The following is a 19,409-nucleotide window of genomic DNA, read 5'->3' as shown; positions in this document are numbered from 1 at the left end:
TGTTGACTCATAATTTCTGTTCATGGGGGGGGGTGGTGGTAGTGTTTTGCTTTAAAACTTCAAATAAAATAGCCAACATGCAACCATACTCGACACTAGAATTTATTTAGAAAATTCAGAGGTTTAGAGAGTGGATTTCTTGCTACTTTAGGCTTAACAGCTGACCAGTTCAAAAGATTTTGCACTTAACAGTTCCACGCTATTTCCTGAGCATATTTTATTGTGCATTTTAATACATTGTCTAAAATACATATAGTTTTTATTTGAATCTGGTGACATTCTCTAAAACATGAGAAGTAAAATTAAGGTTTTTTTATAGGTAGGGTATATTAAATTGTGGATTTACTTTTTGACAAAAAAGGTTTTAAAACTTTGCAGAATGAAAGATTATCTCTGCTTTGATTAGTTCATGGCATAAATAAAAATCATATTAACATAAATTGAAAATTGGGAAAAACAGAAGAATACTTCTGAAAAAGGTTTTCAGTCAGAGTTAAGAAGAATGCTGTAGCTAGCACTGGCTGATGACATTAATTTCAGTAATCCATGTTTCTGGAGTAAAAGTTTCATTTCTCTCATCTGCTGCCAAGAAGACACTTCTTTATGGAAAAGCAAAATAAATGATTGGCTAGTGTTCGGCTAACAGCAGTTTAAGTTCAAAAGACGAACTCATATTTTCTGGAAAGGAAGAGTTAGGTGTTTTCAAGTGTAACACTTCTGTACTTATACCGTTTTATTCACACTTTTTTGTAGGTTGCACTATAAATTGCTTTAGTCTAAATCTGGAAAAGAACAGCTCACAAAAAGAACAGCACACATGGAAAAGGGGTTTATTTGTATTAGAAGGAGATAGTTAGCAATGCAGAAGTTACCACCCTGTTGTAACTGCAACTGCAGCTCTTTAAATGCCAGAAGTTTCTTTCTGGTCAAGTGAAATTCCTGTGCTGAATATCAAGCGTATGGCACTGCTGTCTCCATACAGCGCAAAATTCCATGTCAGTGAAACATTTACAGAGGATGCTTGGTTACATAGAGGCATAAGATGCACTTACATCAGTATGCCAGGACTTCTTAAAGTTGCCTGTGCTGGACATTGCCTTATAGAATCGTTTTTTAAAAAAACCTAGATAATTCTGTGCTAAATGATGTATTTTAACTGAAAATAGCGTTATAGTTTATTAAGCTACCTTAAATACAGTATGTCTGTATTTTAAGATGTGACTGTTGATGAGGTTGACCAAATGACTCTGTCCTTTTAACTTTCTGGTTTCCTCTGGAAAAGAAAAAGGAATCATAGTTCAGAACTTTTTGTACTTATTGATGGTCAGCAATGAGATTTCTTCAGCAATAAGAGATTAAAGCATAAACTAATAACCGACTTTTTTTATTTATGCAGGTAATTGTGTCAATGAGTGTAGCATTTGCCAAACAGACTGAATTGTCAAGAATTGCTCGGCAGAAGGAAGAAGCAGCACAAACACAGATTGTACATCAACAGGGAATGCATTTTGAAATTAAAAAGCAATGTAGTGAAGAAGAGATTGACAGCCCTTTTAGAAATGCAACAGAAAAAGGCAGCAAGCATGAAGAAGAATCAAAATCACTTTGCAAGGAACTCAGTGAAGAGTCTGCTGAGATCAACTCACTTGGAGAAGAGCTTCATTCCAATAGCAAGCCTGGATACATACTAGGACAGACAACTCCTGATCACAGAGTGATTTCTGAAGAACTTTTTTCCCATGTCAAAGGGCTTACTGCAGAAGAAACACCGGTAAGTGTAAAAAATAAAACCAAAAACCACAACAAAAAATCCAAACAAAATTGGCAGTGTGTAACGCCATTTCTGAATAATCTTTCCAATGGATTTACAGTTAATTTCAATGAGAAAACTGCAAAGAAAGAAACTAAGATGAAAATTCCATTTAAATACTTCCCTTTCCTTTTTAAAGGAGTGATAACTTTAGACCTAAATTTTCTACCATTCTTTCCTTTGTTCTGCCTATCACAGCATTATGCTATGCTGTAAGGAAAGAATGGGTAATGTGGAATATGGTAAAAAGCAGTAATAATAAATTTTTGACAATAAATATATTTTGACTCCACAATAAATCCTCAGTTTAATTTTTTTTTAAAATTAAACATGGCATTAGTTGAAGCAAAAATTACACTAATTTGTGTAATAGTTAAATATTCTGATCTTGTATTATCTTGATAGTGAATAAACTCTAATACTGTTTTGTATGATACTGTTCTCTCAAACTCCTGTTGTACACACATTCACTGTATGTATGTCTGCCAGTGTAATTGCTGTTGAGATCCCTGCCAGCTAAATAGCATAAGAATTAACACTGTTTACAATTATTTTAAAAACCTTGACTTTTAAGTGGAGAATAATTCTAAGCTTGGACATTCCAAGAAGCAGGCAACAAGGTAATGCTTTCGTGATAACTACTTTAATTTATGAAAGTATTTTCTAAGATTTATTTAAATGTTCACTAGAAGCTGTCATTGAACATAAAATGCTAAAATAGTTCCAATATTTCAGTGCTACAGTGAGATGGTGACATCAGACAGAGAAACATCAAGTCAACTGTTGTTATACGAGGAGCGTTTGGAAGACATGCGACAGGAGCTAGTACGGCAGTGTCAGGAACATCAGCAGGCAACAGAATTACTGAGACAAGGGCACATGCAGCAAATGGAACGTCAGAAAGAAAATCAAGAGCAACTCTTAGCAGAGCTTGAGAGTCTTAAAGTGCAATTAGCTGAGGTAATATGGAGTTTTACTCAATGAGTTAATGTATATATACAAACACATGCATGTATATATGTATGAAAGGCATATTTCTTTAATCACAACTCAGTCAGTGGTGGATCACTTCAGACTTCTGTAAACCTGGAGAAAAACTGTAGTGCTGCACAGCAGCCTGAAGAGTGAGCGAGTGCACGTGCATTGTAGGCCATGGCACCTCCCAGATATATGGAGCTCTGCAGGGTGCAGGCAAGCATTCATTTACATCAATGAAGCCACCAGCCATGGCTAGAAATACTATAGAATTCTTAATTTTTCCTCATCCCTGCTTGAGGTTTAAACTTGAACAGTATTGGTGGCTTCCTGCAATAACATGGTTTGGCTTTTATTTTTTTTAAATCACAGGAGTTGAAGTCCTTAGCGACTATCAGAATAAAACAAAATCTGTGGGGTTTGGTGGGAAACACTGCTGGGTTTTTGCCTTTTTAAATTTAACTTGCTCATCTATTCAAAGCATATGTATGCTAATGAAATTCATTAATTTAGCTTAATAATTAATGTCATTTATAGACTTGTCTTCAAGGATTCCTTCCCTTGAAAGATAAAGTAAACAGAATCCAGAAGAATTTATTTTGCCCTGTTTTAATTTCAACAATGTAACATTACAGAAATGCACATTGGAATAGTAATGAGTGAATTCTAAAGTTCTTTGCTTTTACTGTGGAGTATAGCTGTAGATTCTTTCAGACGTTATCCAAACCTGGCTCTGTTCTGTTTAAGTTCAAGCCCAGGTAGCTGAGGAATCTAGAGAGCCAGTTGCTTGTATCCTAGGTGTCTTGTCCAGCAATGTCAGGTGTCTTTCTCTTAGCTGCTTTGTAGGTGTCTTTCTGTCATTTATCCTGATAATCGTTCCCTTCAATATATACATCCTTTCGTCTTTTACCTCGTTGTGACTTTGCAACAGCATCTTTCCTCAGGGGTTGAAAATCCCTGAAACTGATAAAAAACATTAAGTAGAACATATACTGCTGGCATTTCTCCAGTTTTGAATACCAAGACTCTTTATCCGTAAGAACCACACAGGAACATATGCATTGCATTTAAGAGCCATGAATGCTTCTAGCTCTTCTAAAAGAGAGTGTGTGGAGGTTTGTTATAAATAGAACTTATTTTCATCTTTTTTCTTCTGCAAAACACGTACTGTACAATGAAATATCTAAAAATTCCTTCCAGGTTGCATTGTGACTGCTGTGTTTCATGCAGAGCATAAACATTGTATGAAAATCTTAAAAAAGGTGTAAGATACCAAAAGTATTTATTAGCTGTATTACATTTTAGAAGGCTTTCAATGTATTTGTAACCAATTTGAAAGAGGTGGACTGAAATTTCATTGTGCAAAATGTGTAAAAAAATTAGAAGTGACAGGTCTCACATATTCAGAAGCTTAAACAATTGTGTGTGCCTTTATAATACTTCTTCCTTAGCGTGTCTCAATGGAGAATGACAGCCTGATGGCAGAGAGAGAGAGAATGCTTTTAGAAGAACTGGAATCGTTAAAAAAACATTATGTACCTGGAAAAGAGAGGCTGTTTTGTGAGCTACAAAACAACAGCACACAAACAGAGGTAAACATGGACCTTTGGACTTTCTTGGCAGCTGTAGCATGTAAAACCAGTAAGATTTCTTTATGCTGGCTACTCTTTTTATGTAATACATTTTCCTAAGAAGGTGCCGCTTGAACAGAGCAGGTTTAAGAATCAAGAGGTGGTACTGGTAAACATAGTTTTTTACTTCAGGTAAGCAGAAGTAGTTTAACAACTTGAAGGTGGGGATTATTACTATAGCTATTTGCTCAGGTAAGCTCACATTTTCATATTGCTATAGCAACACCAACAGAAAGCACAAGGACTGTGTAATCAGTATAACAAAGTTCTTTCTAATAGGCCCTGCCCTGGATTTCCTGTTTTGGTTTTATTTATGTTTTAGTTAATTTTTCCATGTAGGAAGAGTATTTCTTGATTTGTAATTTGCTGCGGTTTTATTAACAAAACCAATTTAGGTTTCAAATTTCATATTTACTGCATATAAGAAGAATATGTGGATTCTGCAATGACAGGATTTCTGTCCTTTTTGTCTTCTCTCCCTCTGCAAAAACTTACTCAGAATGAAAATGAAAACCAAAATGATGTGAGAGAGCAGATCTTTGAGGATGAAGATGGAGGAAGAAAGCCTGATGAAACATCTTCAGCTCTTCTTTCTAAAGAAAGGTACTTAGAACTGTTAAGAAATAATGTTTTTAAAAATGTTGAGAATCATTGTTTTGTTGTTAAATTAATGATATTTTTATTCTGACTGATAATGGCATAGAGGATGAGACAAAACTTAACCTATTTTACTATATCTTTAATATGACACATAGAATCATATTCATCATTTATCCATGTGTATTTATATGCCCGTTTTATGTACATTTATGAAATAAGTTTATATTAATATAATTGTTGTATTTGATAGTATCTTTTGACTATTCTGTAACATTTTTGATCTATGTAGGCAGTCTTTGTCACTTGAGAAAAGAGTAAGTTTATAATAAATACCAGGCAAATGTAAACCTCTGTTTTAAAAGAATAACTAGATAAAATACTCAAAGTACAAACATTGATAAATAGTTTGACTTTTTACATGTTTTGTAAAAAGAACTGACTTTGAACACAAATGTGCTCTTACTATTGATGTGTATGGTGTGGGTTACAGTCTTTAAAAAAGAAATCTTAATTTTACTGTTTCAGCTGCAAATCTTTCGTGGTTGCAAGGGTGTACAAGGGATAAAAACTTTGAAAGCAGGGGAAAATCAAAAGACTGATTAGTTTCTGTCCTGCAGGCATGTTCTTCAGAAGGCTAATGAGAAACTCATGAAGATTCTTTTAGAAGTTGTGAAGACAACTGTGGCTATGGAGGAGACAATCGGTCGCCATGTTCTTGGGTTACTGGATCGGTCTGGGAAAGTCCAGCCTTCCAAACCATCTGGATGGGACACAGAGACAGAGGACTCAGTAAAACCCTGTATCCGTGTGGGATATGAAAAAGGTACTGCATGCATGGTTTTCTATTTGTAACAAGTAGCACTTGCATAGTTTTATTATATATTTACATAACCTTAGTTTTGGAATTTTTAGTTAGAAATAAACTTTTAAAAAAAGATTGTTTGTCATTTGAATGTATGTGACATCTCTGCTTAAGAGATAACATTTCACGAGTTGTCTGGACAGTTATGACTCATGTCTAGGGCCCTGTTGTGAAGCCTGCAACAGAATGAGAAAATGATTGAATAATACAGAAATAAATATGTTCCTGTTGAAAGAGGTAAAGAGAACGAAACATAGCTCCATGGCATCTTGCACTAACTTTTATACCTCCCTCTGTATGTATGGGGAATGGGAACTGGTGTCAAACACTGTATCTCTGCTAGTGCGCTTAATGTATGTAGGGACATTGCTGGTCACTCTGGCCAGCTGTCATGGGGGACAGTCTGTATATATGCTTGTGGACTTCTTAGCCTCCTAATGAGAGTGGTTGTATGCAAACAGTCTTTTGGAAACAGTTCCAGGAACTTTCTAACTGCCAAGCCTCACCCATCAGCTGTTTGGAGGAGTGCTATTTGGCACAAGCCTAAAGGAGCACTTTAACATTGTAGTTAATTGCTTACCAGTGTCTTAAGAACTCTCCCAGGCTCTGTTTAATTTCCTGTGATTGTACTAGGATAATGTCCATCCATTTCTCTTTTGAGCAAGAATAGGTGCTCTGTCGTATTGTCATTTAGGTACCCATGGTACAGAAACCGGCATAAGGGTATGTACATTCATCCTGGGTCTTATGGGGAGGCAACATGCAACAGATAAGTTCACCCTAAAACATAATATTCATCCAGTTGTAGCTGGAATTCTAACTACTGTGACTAAGAAAAAGAACTGGAAGTCAAATACTACATTTCATTATTAAGAAAGAATCTATTACAGAGTAATAATACAAATGGTAAATGAAGATGAACTTTACCTCTTTCATTCAAAATGTTGATTATTAAATATTGATTCCCTTTAGCTTTAAATATAGGTCACATTAAACCTTGGGGCAAGTTAAGAAAGGTTGTATGACTTGTAGCAGTGACATCTCTTTCAGTTCATTAATGAAGAGGTTGTGCACGGTGAAATGTGTACAGCTGCAGTCCAAGGGTTCTTAATTTTGCAGGTTAAAAGCGTTATGCCTGGATAGTACTGCTGTTTCATTGAAAAACCTCATAACTTTTGTGCACATTTCACTGTATGTAATTGTGAGGAAAACTGGTTTTTGAAACAGTTTGAAACAACTGGTTTTTGAAAACTCAGACTTTTGAGTCTTTGCCTTTTACCCCTAATTTAGATTGAATAATTAAGCTTTTGGCCTTAATTTTTGATACTTGTCCAGGAGACCTGAAAGATTGAGAACATGTGCTACTATAATTGAAGGAATCACTTCTTTCAAAATGGAGTATTCTTGCACTTTACTTTGTGGTGGAAAATTTAATAGAGTTTGCTTATATTAATTGCAGCCCAGAGTAAGTATCTTCAACCACTGGTGACTATTTTCTACAGTCTCCTAGCCAGATGGTAAAAGGAGCAATGACCAGACTCAAAGTTTACCACCATCTCCTTTAGTCTTAAATTTTATGTGTTTTAAATAAATTTTAAATAAGTTTTCTATATTAAAAGCAGCAACTTATAAATACTCTTTTTATTATTCGTGTTCTCATTTTATAGTCTGAGGTGTGTAAAAAGCATTGGGTTTTCACAACATATATTGCCCAAAGAAATGAAAATGTGTTCTGGTTATGAAGGTGATGATTACACCACCTGGTTATGAAGGTGGTGATTACATGCTGTCACAGTTACATGTATTGTGGTATTACCTAGTGCATTTGCTGAGCCTAGTTCATAGTTATATCATGCCTATTCTCAGAACACAAACTGTTGCTTTTCTTCCTCATTCTTTTTTGCTGAGAATATTGCTCCCTTTTCTCAAACATTAAATACATACCTGTATCTACAAAGTGCTAATACATGATTATTGCCCTTCGCTACTCTCATACGTGCTTGCTCTGCACGGGCGTGTACAATGCACAACATAAGCATTTGCGTTTTTCCTGCTCCTGCACAACAACGTGTATACTTGTATTTGTCACTAATTATTGTCATTAACAATTCTTAATATGGATTGCTTGCATTACATGTAGGTAGAAAAACATGGTTAAAAGAGTAGCTTTTTTTGTATTTTAGGTGGCTATAATACACACATGTCTAGCTTTCATAATACTACTGTCTAAATGCCCAACAGGCCCTGTAATTGGAATGTATTGTTAATTTTTTGGCAAGTCTTCTGGTGAAAGAGTGCTCTCTTCAGTAGAAGAGAACTGTATTTCCCTTCTGGTAGTGGTGAAGGTTGACTGTTTTATATTTCCTGTTAGTGTATTTTTAAGAGGCATGTAAGAATTCACTCTTCTGTAATAAAACAATTTCTCTGTTGTTGTGATGTCCCTCTTGGTATAGAGCTGTTCACATACCAGATGTTTATTCCAGTATTCTTTTTTGCATGTTTTCTTACAATCAGAAACAATTACAAAAGAAGGAGAAACCTAAGAAAAAAGTGAGGGTTAAAGAAGACCCAAGCTTACAGTGGCTATAACTGGTGACTGTATACTTTGATGCGTACATAGTTCTGCTACTGGAGTCAGACAGCCGTAGTAGTAGTTGTACTGTTTCATCAGCTGAAGTATTTGATCCTTTTTCAAATGGAATTAGATGACAAATTCTATTAGTGTTTTCAGCAACAGGACTGTTGTTGTTCATTTCCTCTACTTCTACTGAATGGCCTGAGAGGACATAAGCTTTTAAAATTTTTTCCCCATTGTTTTCTGGAAGTAAGAAATAGGTAGACATTACTTTTATATTTAACCTGTGCATGTTACTGTATTATCTAGTACCTAACCAAACAAATCTTCCTTTTTAATTACTTAAGAAATTTGTGGGTATAAATTTGTATCAATAAAAATCTAATAATAAAACAGAAAAAATAATGTGTTCAGTAAAATGAATTTTCTCTGACCTTTTGAACATAATCCATATTTATTGCCAAGCAAAACTCGGTTTACTGGTTTTGCTGAGTTTCAGCGTTTAAAAAAGCTGAATCAGTAAGGTCACACACATAACCACAACCTGATTTATAGAGCATATAGAGGTTTATCCAGGACCTTGCCTAGATTATTGGCTATAACAGGATTTTATTTCTAGCAGAGCGAGTAAAGTTTAAATTTCAGTCATAAAACATATCACTGGAAGTAAACAGCATTTGTATGAAGTAATGTTATGAGTTAATTATATCTGGAGATTTGGGCCAGGAGTCATTGTGACAGAGTCGGCAGACTTTGCTGTTCTCCTCCCTCAGACGTTGTACCTTGGTTGAGGGACTGCAGTAATGCAGGTTCCTCTGGAGAAGCCTGTGCGGTTATGACATTCCTTGAACATTAACCCCAATTACATACTTCATGTCTCCTTGTTTCTGAGCAGTGGAGCAGGAACAAGGTAGTGAATAGCTGAAATGCCATAAAACTGATTTTTTTGTTTTCAATTTGTAACCCCCTAACCTTAATTCCTCAGTGGAATCTCAGGAGTAAACTGAGATACTAGCTCTACATGATGCAAAATATGTATTGCTTCGTAAATGTCAGTTGACAGCTCATAAACAACTTCTGTATCTGAAACTTCTGAGTAAGCACTGTATAATAAAGCACTTTTCTTAAGATTTAGTGGGCCATGACATCTGATGTGCTGAACTGCAAGCTTTGTGGCAAGGAAACAATATGAACCTTTGCTGTTTGGAATTTTTTGTTACAAGGAGAGAGTTTACACAGGGAGAAGACATTTTTACTTGGGCCATTAATATTCTATTTCTTATTTTGTGTTGACTAAAAATATCAATGAGGGACAGAGAATTTGATTTTAGTTTTGTTGGAGTGGGAGATTGAACGGTGTTATAAGGATTAGAAAAATGTGGGTTAGGCGTGTAACTTCCAGGGGCAGTTAATAAGACTTGACAGCATTTCTAGCTTCCACCACTGAAAATCTTCTGGAAAAATGCTGTGCTAAGATGCTGTGTACTAAGACCATTTTCAGGGGAAAAAGATACGGGGATTTCTACATCGCAGTTAGGAAGACATGTGAAATGAACTGCTGTTCTTAAGTGGCACTTCAAAGAAATGATAACACGGGCATCTACATTTATCATTTGCCATTGATTTTTCTGTTTGAGTTGCCAACCTTACAGTATGAACAGAATTATTGTAGGTTTTTACATTTGATACTTTCTGGTTTTTCTATCTTTGAGAGTAGTAAAGTTTCCATGTCCCAAATTATACTTTAGGTGACAGCTCTCTTTTTTTTTCTTTCCACATTTTTCATAGTTATATTTCAGGTAAATTATGAGGTTTTGTTCTGAGATTTTTCATATAATAAAATTATATTTTAGCATTGGTTTATTTTGTATTTACCCAGAAGAAATGAAAGCAAATTACAGAAGAACTGACATAAGCAAAACAAGAGTTTAAAGTCTTGTCATTAGTTCTTGGAAGCCAAATTGTACTGTTCTGGTCACTGGCAAGAAGAAGTAGTAATATTAGTGATACTATTAATGTAAGAGACATATTCCAGACATGGCTTTTGGCTTTTAAAAGGTTACATTCTAAGCAGGGATCAGTGTTTTTTTCTATAAAATTTTCCAGGCAGCCAGAAGTCAGATGATTTTGCAACAGACTGCACATTTATGCAGTTATTTTGTATAATGTTTATTTTTGTATTTGGCATACACTCATCATTGTGCAATTCAGTTGTACCTCTCAAGCAAATTATTTACTAAAATATAAGGGTTATAGGACATGAATTATGGGTTAAGCCTCAGAAGGAAAACAGGAATATTACGTAGATAATTCATACTCCGTCAAGAAAGAATCAGATTGTGCAATAACTAATATGTCATTGTTTTATCTTGTTTATAGCTGTGCTACTGTACTGTGGGCTTTTATTTTGTGAGACCTCTGAAGCTAAGCAGGGTCTTACCTGGTCAGTACTTAAGATGAGTGGCCTCCAAAGAGCATCAGGTGTGCAGTAAGTGTGTCGGTGGCTCAATAGGGAATATGCTTTCCTTCGACTCAAGTCTTTAACCAGTACTTTGGCACAGCATTTGGAAATACTTATGCTGCTGGATGTCCATCTTAAATGAAGGTCCTTTCTACTCTGAGGATATTAAAGCTTCTGCATCACTTGATATTTTGAGACACCCAGAGCCAACCCACATTTGGGTGGTGAGAAATCAGAATGCTATTGAATAAAAATTGTGAAATTGTTCATTTTGCGGCCTTCCTTACATTGCAGGGGGGTGGAATATTAGGATGTTAAGGGAAAGCTTTTATGCTGTACAAACCCATTGCAAATATTTAGTGTGCTGGCAGAAAATGACTGCCAGCCACTGCTAGGGTGACTCTACTACAGTAGTTTGTGGCTGAAGTTCCAAACTGCAGTACTCAAAAGTGCTTTGAAATCCTGTGTAGATGAAAGGTGCCATGTGAATGTATATTCTTTTCATCTGGTTATTCATTCCATTCATGTATATAGTGTGCTTCTGTTTTTTCCCTTGGAGTGTGAAAAGAGTTTGTAAACATATATCCCACATATCTAAAAGGAGATATGAAACAGTAATGGTGTAACTAGAAGAAAAAAAATTACATCTGCATTTAAAAAACTTTAGCAACTATAAGATAAAAGAAGACAAACCCAAACCTTTCTAAATCAAAATTGATGGAGATTAGTTTGTCGTATATGGGTTATATACATAATAGCTGCATCCGTAATGAAATAAATGTGAAATAAATAAAATTATTATCAGTATGTTTGCAGGTATAAAAGTATAGTAAGTAAACCAGGTGGTTAATCATGTCACAGCTTGTTAAAAAAACTAAAAACTAACCTGAAGACTAGAATCTGACTTTCTTGCTAGGGTCAAACAACATCAACAAGAAGACTCATATTTCTAGTGTTATTTGCATGCCTGATTAAGAGGCAAGAGCAAGTATAAGGAAATTGTATCCAGCAAGAGTACTTACAACATTTTTAAAGGCAGTTTGTAAAATTGACCTTTTAAAATTTCATTTCAATTTCTGTAACTATGCAAACTGTTCAAGTTCAGCAGTCATAATTCATGGAGTAATCAGGAACTTAAATTCAAAGATAACCCGGTATTGCAATTTTATTGCTAAACAGGCATTGACTGTTCTTAACTTGTTTAGTCATACTACTGTTTCCCAAAATAAGGAATTTTTTTGAGAAAACCTTAAGCAAAACCATTTAATTGTTTAAAAAAACCCCACAAAACCACACCCAACATTTATTTTATTTTAATTATATTTCAGAAATATACTTCATTAAAATTAACTGTAATTTTAAAAAGTTTCCACAATAGCAATTATTTCTGACATTTCAAATCTAACAACCTAATGACATAACTCTTCTTCATTTTTAAAAGATGCTATCAACAAAAGTTATCTACTGTCATGATGTACTACTATATTGTTATTTCATACTGAAAGTGTGATTTTAAAACATCTCAGGAGTGCTTTCACTTGTCTTTGTTAAACACAGTCCTGAATTTTAAACACAGTAAATTTACTGTTTTCTAGATGAATTGCTATCAGTTTAATATCACAGGCAAACTTTGTGTCTCTGCTTTTCAGACAGAAGGGATAATACCCTTAAACTGATTCAGACATCAAGAAGATTGAGAAGTAGGCAGGTGCCAGGTGACCTATCAGTAGGGAGAGTTACAGTCCCTCTGCACTGTAATTGACATATTCAGCTACCTATTTTAATCAATTTTCAGTTCAATAATGCTGAATTTTGGTGTTCTGTATCGTAGTTTGTTTGTCCTGAGAAACTGTCTGAATTTTGTGTGTGTTTCCCTTTACTCACTTGACTGTGCTTTTGAATCACTAATTTGAACAGTTTTGTGTTAATGGACACTAACATAGCTGGGCATTGGTGAAACAGGGACTGACAGGTTTTTTTACCTGGTTGTATTTTAAAGACAATCTTGCAAGTCATTATTGCAGGTTATTCAAAGTAGTAAGGGTTACTGATAGTAACAAAGGTTTGAAGATGAGTCTCAGATCCCAAAAGCATACTGAAAGGATGTCTAAAATATTCTGTTAGTATCTCCTTTTCTCTTTCCCTCTGCTTGTTTTTAGTTAATGTATTGTGTATCTTGTTTGTGTAAGTTTTAGTATGCAATATTTCCCTTTCTGTCTTTGTGACTAATACAAATATTTTAATCATTTTATTACTTGTCTTTCTAATTGTAACTCAGATGTACAGTTTTCCATGTTTTGAAGTGCTAAGAGTCTGTCTGAAAAGGTAACTATTGTTTTTCCAGAGTCCTGTTCCTCATATCATGGTAGTAGTATGGGAGATGATGATATTAACGTGTGGTCAGGAGCAACGGATGAAGGACTACTGAGCCAGCATCTTGCAGAAAGTGGAGTGGAAATAGATCCTGAAAATGAAGAACTTGTTCTCAATATTAGTTCTCGACTACAAGCAGCTGTTGAAAAGCTTCTGGAAGCTATCAGTGAAACTTCTAATCAGGTAGGGTGATCTAATAGTGAAGCATTTTGAATTTTAAGTCTTTATTTTTTATTTTTTTTTTTTAATTTTTCTTGTGAATGTGTTTTCATAAGCCTAAAACCTGTAGGCTTGTTTTGAAAGCTGAAACAATACTTCAGTTGCCTACCCTCAGAAAAGTGTTCCAGCATGACTTTACTGATGAATTTAGATTTGTGTTAGAGATCTGCTTTGGACTGCAGAGGAAGCCTGAGTTTGGGCGTGTTTATCAATCTAGGGCACTCTTTCATTGCTCATACGGGTCATCTGCGTTTTACTGCAATACAGAGATGAGACAGGAGGTGTCAGGGCACATTGAGCTGGCCCTTGTGAAGAGGGAGGATTAAGGGGAACTGTGCCCGGTTCTCTTGACAAGCATGTTAGCCAACTGACTGGCCAAAAAGGTGGAGCTCTCCTACTGTCTCTTCCAGCTGATTTAAACATGGCCAGTTAAGCACATACCCACCTTGCTATCAGAAAAGGAGCCTGCACTCCAGCTTTCCTGTATTTACGGTGAGGTATGTGATTCATGAATAGTCCAGAAAAGGAGCAGTTTATGACTGCCCCTTTCTGTTTGCTGTTGGGGTACTTTGCATGGTGAGATGTTGCTCTCTGGAGTACTTCCCTGTTAATTGAAATGGAAGCCATATACCTAGCTGAGTCACTTCAAATCAGACTGCTTACGTCGTGTCCTTTACTTTTAGATTATGTACATCTCAATTTGAAGGTATCAGAGTAAATACTCTGTGTCTTGCTTAACTTCTTAAGCTCTCTTGAAGAACTCAGTCTTTAGAGTCAACTCTTGAAGCTATTTGGGACTAGAATTCAAAGGATACCGTGTGTTTTATGCTACAGACCCGTCTATTAGTTGACCTAGTAATGATATTACTTAAAAAGTGATTGCTTTCTTGTCTGTAGATGTAAAATGTGTAAATCGTAACTAATGAAAATGAAGGAGAAAAAAATCTGTGATGAAAGTAATATGAAAATTCAGCTGTCTAATACTTCAGAAGTTTTAATCATTTAAGTATTTGTTGCTTTTGAAAAATAATTCAAACATGAAGCTGATACTCTTTTTAAAAAAAAAATAGGATAAAAGACTAATTTGTGAATAACTAAAGTTAAAAGTAATATAAATACAAATTCAGTGAACTCTCATCTGGCTTACTAAAGCAAGGAGTCTGGTGGTTCTTGTAAGTCAGTTTCTGCATTGTCTTTATTTGCAAACTCATTCTGCAACAGCTGTCTTCGGTTTGAGCATGAGTTCAGTTAAAAAGAGATGTTTGGCTTTTTGAGGCCTTTTCAGCTTAAGGCCTAGCATTACATAATAATGAAAAAGATACTGCAATATGTGAAGTTCTTAAGAGAACTGTATTTAGGCATTTGTAGGAAAACTTGCATTTAAAGAGTAAATAACACAGACAAAAACAACTTCAAAGTTTTACAGTAATTAAGACTGCAATTATAAAAGTATTGTCAATTATGTATTCTACTTGGTGCTTCCTTTTTTCTGAACATTTCACTGCTCATCTTTAAATGCAGAAGTTTTATATATACCCCTAAATTATTTTAATTTTGTAACTCATATTTTTACAGTAAGTATTTACTTTTCATGATGCCAGTGAAAGTACTCAAGTGTATTCTAAGCAGCTTATTTTTATTTATTATCAATTGATGAAGAAAATTTATTTTCCCTTCATAGCTTTGTAGCTGAGACCTTGCCAATACCATCAACAGAGTTATGTTTTGGCTCAGACACATACACACACATTTTTTTCATTAATATGCATTATACAAATAGAGATTTATCCCTGATGATTGTATCTGTTTTTTTTAAAGTTAATAAATGTTAATATGTTTACACATTTTCCCACAGTATTAAGTATAAATATTGACATCTTTTCTGGCTGTTCTGTAGAGTTGTTTTGCAAGTGTTAAAGCTTGTCTGCTTTGCAATGTCTGTTGTATGTTTACTGGATTATATAGAGTTCCTGTATATACAAAGAGTTTGTAGGTGACTTGGCAATTATTTTTAAATATTCAGAAGGTGAATACTTCGGGGTTTTTCTACTCTGCAATATTTTATAATCTAAAACTAATTAAGAGCAGAAAAGATTTTAACCTTTCCTCTTAATCAGTTGTGTTTTGCATACAGATGTACCCATCTCTTTAAATAAACTTAAAAGAGTGAGAGAAACCTGGCAAAATCTTCAAAGTAACTATTTGAGACCTGTCTGAACACACATTTTCAGACCTGAAATGCAGTTTGAATCTTTTCAGGCAAGGCATATAGTGGGTGTATCAATTCAAATTCCACCTGCTGGTGTTATGTATAGGTAAATAAATCAGGCCACTCCCCTGAACTCTTTTGGTTGCGAGATACTAACAGGAAGACTTTAAACTAGCAGAGTTTGAGAAGTTCTTCCTGTTGAATTAACTCCAAGAACAAGAATGAAGGCAAATAACGACATACGTGTATTTCTCTTTCATTTGCCATAATGGAGAATAATTTTTTAGTTTCTGTTCTGCTAGCTTGTTTGTCTGCTGCAGTGTACCTGTGCAGATAAAACAAAATTATGCTTCCTTGCCTTGGAAATTACCTGCCAGCTGCTATTGGAAGATTTCTGTTACTTTTTCACATAAAACCTCTCTAATAAGGATTTTTAGAAGTGACCATATGAAGTTTTCTTGCACCTCTCTCTCTTTTGGATTAATCTGCTTCTGAATTACTCCATTTGAGGATGTGATCTGAGGCTTCCTGCTGATTCTGAGTAGATTTGTCACCAACAGTGCTGATATGTGCATTCAGACTGTTAAATATGCATGCTTCATTACAAATTGCTGTTAGAAGTTAAAACTAGCCTAGCTAGTGCCAAATACCCATGTGACGGTTCAGAAGACAGCAACGGTGATTTTTTTTGGAATGGATTCTTACCGTACTTACTGGGCATCTAATCTGTTTAGTGGTTTGTGGACTGAAGGCCAAGAAGAAGATACATACGAGATTGAATCTCGTGTGCCTTTACCATATCCTTTTCCTTTTCCTGAGCACTTGGATGAGAGTAATTCTGTAGTTGTAAATACTTCAATTTTCCACTTCAGTCACAAAAAAAATGGGCACATTTTAAAAGTTGTCTCTAAAATCTCCTTGCCTACACCTCCCTATTCAGTAAGTATGGAAGATTTTAAAAGAAATTGTATTTTAAACCAGCTTAAGTAGAAGAAAATGCAGTGGAAAAGTATATACACTTGTCTCTATTGTTAAAGTTATTATGTACTGCTGACAGGTTTTTTCTTAGCTTCTAATGGGCACTGAGGAGCTTTAATTAGACAATTCTCAATGTTCATTTCTAAGAAAAAAAATTTAGCAGACACAGAACTGTATTGAATTACAGAGATTTGAGATCTCGTTTTAAAGCATTTCAGTGTTACTTATTATATTACATTTTTCTCACTGTGAATAATTTACATTGAGGGGCGGGGCTGCATTCAGTTTAAATTGTTCCTTTATAGCTTTCATGCACTGACTAACAGTGTTAACTAGCACAAGCTTGCTAATGGCTTCTAGTAATCCCATGAAGAAATTTTTGTCTTGAAAAATCATGTTCGTATTTGTGCTTCTTTTTGGTTTTGCCCTATGATATTTTTAATAATTCCTTAAGTTCTTGAAAAGAGCTGGAGAATGTTTTTTATTCTGAGTTTTACTTGGAGTATTTGATGCACTTAAGTAATTTTTATGGTTGTCTATGTACATTAAACCTATCATATATTTTCTTTATCTGAGATGGGTCTTTCATTAAGTACTTCAAAATGTAAGAATAAAGTAAGAATACTCTGTGATTTTTTGAAGTATCTCAAACCAGTGCAGATATTCAGGTGCAGTATTTAAACCTTTCTTTAACCTCCTGTCAGGATAACTAGTTCATGTTAATGGTGTCCATCTAAAAATGAATGCTGTAGAAATCAGGTATTCTAAATATGAATGTTCTGACTATTCAGACATTCTTTTCAAAGTGTAATTTTAAGTGGATAATTCTGTGTGCAATATTCTACAGAATATTCCTAGCCCATTTTTCTGAGATTTGAAAGCAAGCTAATCACACTCCTGAACTTAACTAGCAATGGTGAGAAATCTTTTCTTTTTGAAGAACTTGAAATAAACAACATGTAACCATAGCAAAGCCACATATGTTTCCATCTTACAAATATCTGCCAATATCCTTAATATTAAAAAGGAAAAGAAAGGGAAAAAAAGGGAGAGGAGCAGGGATTATGTCTTCTTTCATTTTCTGACTTTGTTCTTATTCAAAATAAATTGTCTTATTTTGAATACAAGCCATACAAAGAACTCATGCCTGGTTCAGCTCTGTCAATTTGTATGTAATTGTCCATCAAAGAGGTAGATGTAGGCTGTAAAAGTTAACAGTTGAGAAGTAGAAATATTTCTGTTAATTGACTCCAGTTTGCTGTTATCTTAGATGAACATTTTGTGTCATCAAAACTTCTAACATTAGAGTAACGCTTCTTCTTTACTATTTGGCTTTTGTAATTCTAATTTTAATTCTTTTTGAAATTGTTGCTTTGGGTATGTCTGAACTGGACTGTAAGTATACAATTCTGTGCATTTCAGTCCTGGTTTTCCAGTAGTTTAGGATAGGCACATAGTGTGATTGTACTGCATGTGTGGTAGTACACATTAAATATTAACTCATCAGAGAAGTAGAGAAGAATAAAAGAATGCTTTATAATTCTGTTTGGTGGATACAGATGCAAGAAGCATTGCCTTACTATCTTGTTGGTTGAAAAGTGCAATATATTCAAAATTCACATTTTCCTGATGTTCTTATTTATCTTCATCTTAAGGAGAAAAAGAGATGAAGCACCACTTGTGTCAGTTTTACGAAGTGTTTTATAGCCATTCTGAGTATATGGTGGGTGATAGCTTACTCGTATTTAGTACAAAACTCAAATGTAAATAAAGGTGAATCTACTGTAAACTCATAAACCAGAAATTACTGGAACAAAGATACGGATTTAGACAGGTGGTCCATTGAGTTCACTGTACTGACAAAGCCTATATGCTTAGACTTTTGTACTGAGTCAGTCTTCTATTGTAGTCTGCAAATGTGTCTTCAGTAAAGATCTTATCGAATGTCCAGTGAATTATGTGAGACTTCTCATCACACTTTAAAGCAACTGTTAATTAAATAGGGATAATAGTATAGTTATTTATGAGAAAACCTTTGGTATATCTAACTTCTGTGATTTTTTTCCTATTGCAGCTTGAACATGCTAAAATTACTCAGACAGAACTCATGCGAGAGTCTTTCAAAAAGCAACAAGAAGCCACAGAATTTATCAAGTATCAGGAAGAACTACAAGAGCGTCTTAATGAGGAAACCAAAGCCAGAGAGCAGTTGGCTTTGGAGCTTAGTAAAGCTGAAGGTAAGTAGCTTTTTTGATGGGTCATTGAAAACTGCACTCACCTATTAATTGGGTAAAGAAATTGCAAATTAGATCAGTTTCTTCGCAAATTTTAGAATTCAGCTTTCTGGATAGTTATGGGCAAGATGACCTTCAGAGGTCCCTGTCCACATCAGTCACTGTTTCCCAACTTTGTCTCACTTATTATTGTCTGACATTAAAAATAATAGGTTGTATATGTGTTATTATACTCAAAATACATTTATTTCATCATAATATCTTTGTGCAGACAAGCTTAAATATTAACAGCTTAGAATTGTAGAATCATAAATAGTTGAGACCGGAAGGCACCTCTGAGATCATCTATTCCAACCTCCTGCTCAGAGCGGGGCTGGGTAGAGCAGGTTGCACAGGACTGTATCCAGTCAAGTTTTGAATGTCTGCAACATCTCTGGGAAGCCATTTCCAGTGCTTGACCACCATTGAAGAGGGAAAAGAAA

The 19,409-nt window shown here is 34.9% G+C and overlaps 1 protein-coding gene across 5 annotated transcripts in view; it reads left to right on the top strand.

The window, feature by feature from the left end:
* AKAP9 (A-kinase anchoring protein 9) overlaps positions 1-19,409 on the top strand; it is a 90,233-nt gene that overhangs the window by 33,799 nt on the left and 37,025 nt on the right. For 4 of the 5 annotated variants that reach the window (XM_026843293.1, XM_026843295.1, XM_026843296.1 and 1 more), the window contains 7 exons: positions 1,397-1,771; positions 2,546-2,770; positions 4,237-4,377; positions 4,916-5,019; positions 5,634-5,839; positions 13,259-13,470; positions 18,768-18,930. In XM_026843293.1, coding sequence (XP_026699094.1) covers positions 1,397-1,771; positions 2,546-2,770; positions 4,237-4,377; positions 4,916-5,019; positions 5,634-5,839; positions 13,259-13,470; positions 18,768-18,930 — 1,426 coding nt within the window. The remainder of the gene's footprint in view (positions 1-1,396; positions 1,772-2,545; positions 2,771-4,236; positions 4,378-4,915; positions 5,020-5,633; positions 5,840-13,258; positions 13,471-18,767; positions 18,931-19,409) is intronic. The other variant, XM_026843294.1, reaches the window with a different exon arrangement.

Source organism: Athene cunicularia, assembly GCF_003259725.1.
Source record: "Athene cunicularia isolate RWA chromosome 2 unlocalized genomic scaffold, athCun1 chr2_part1, whole genome shotgun sequence".
NCBI lineage: Eukaryota > Metazoa > Chordata > Aves > Strigiformes > Strigidae > Athene > Athene cunicularia.
Note: the sequence above shows the minus strand (reverse complement) of the source record. Positions and strands in the feature narration are given on the sequence as shown.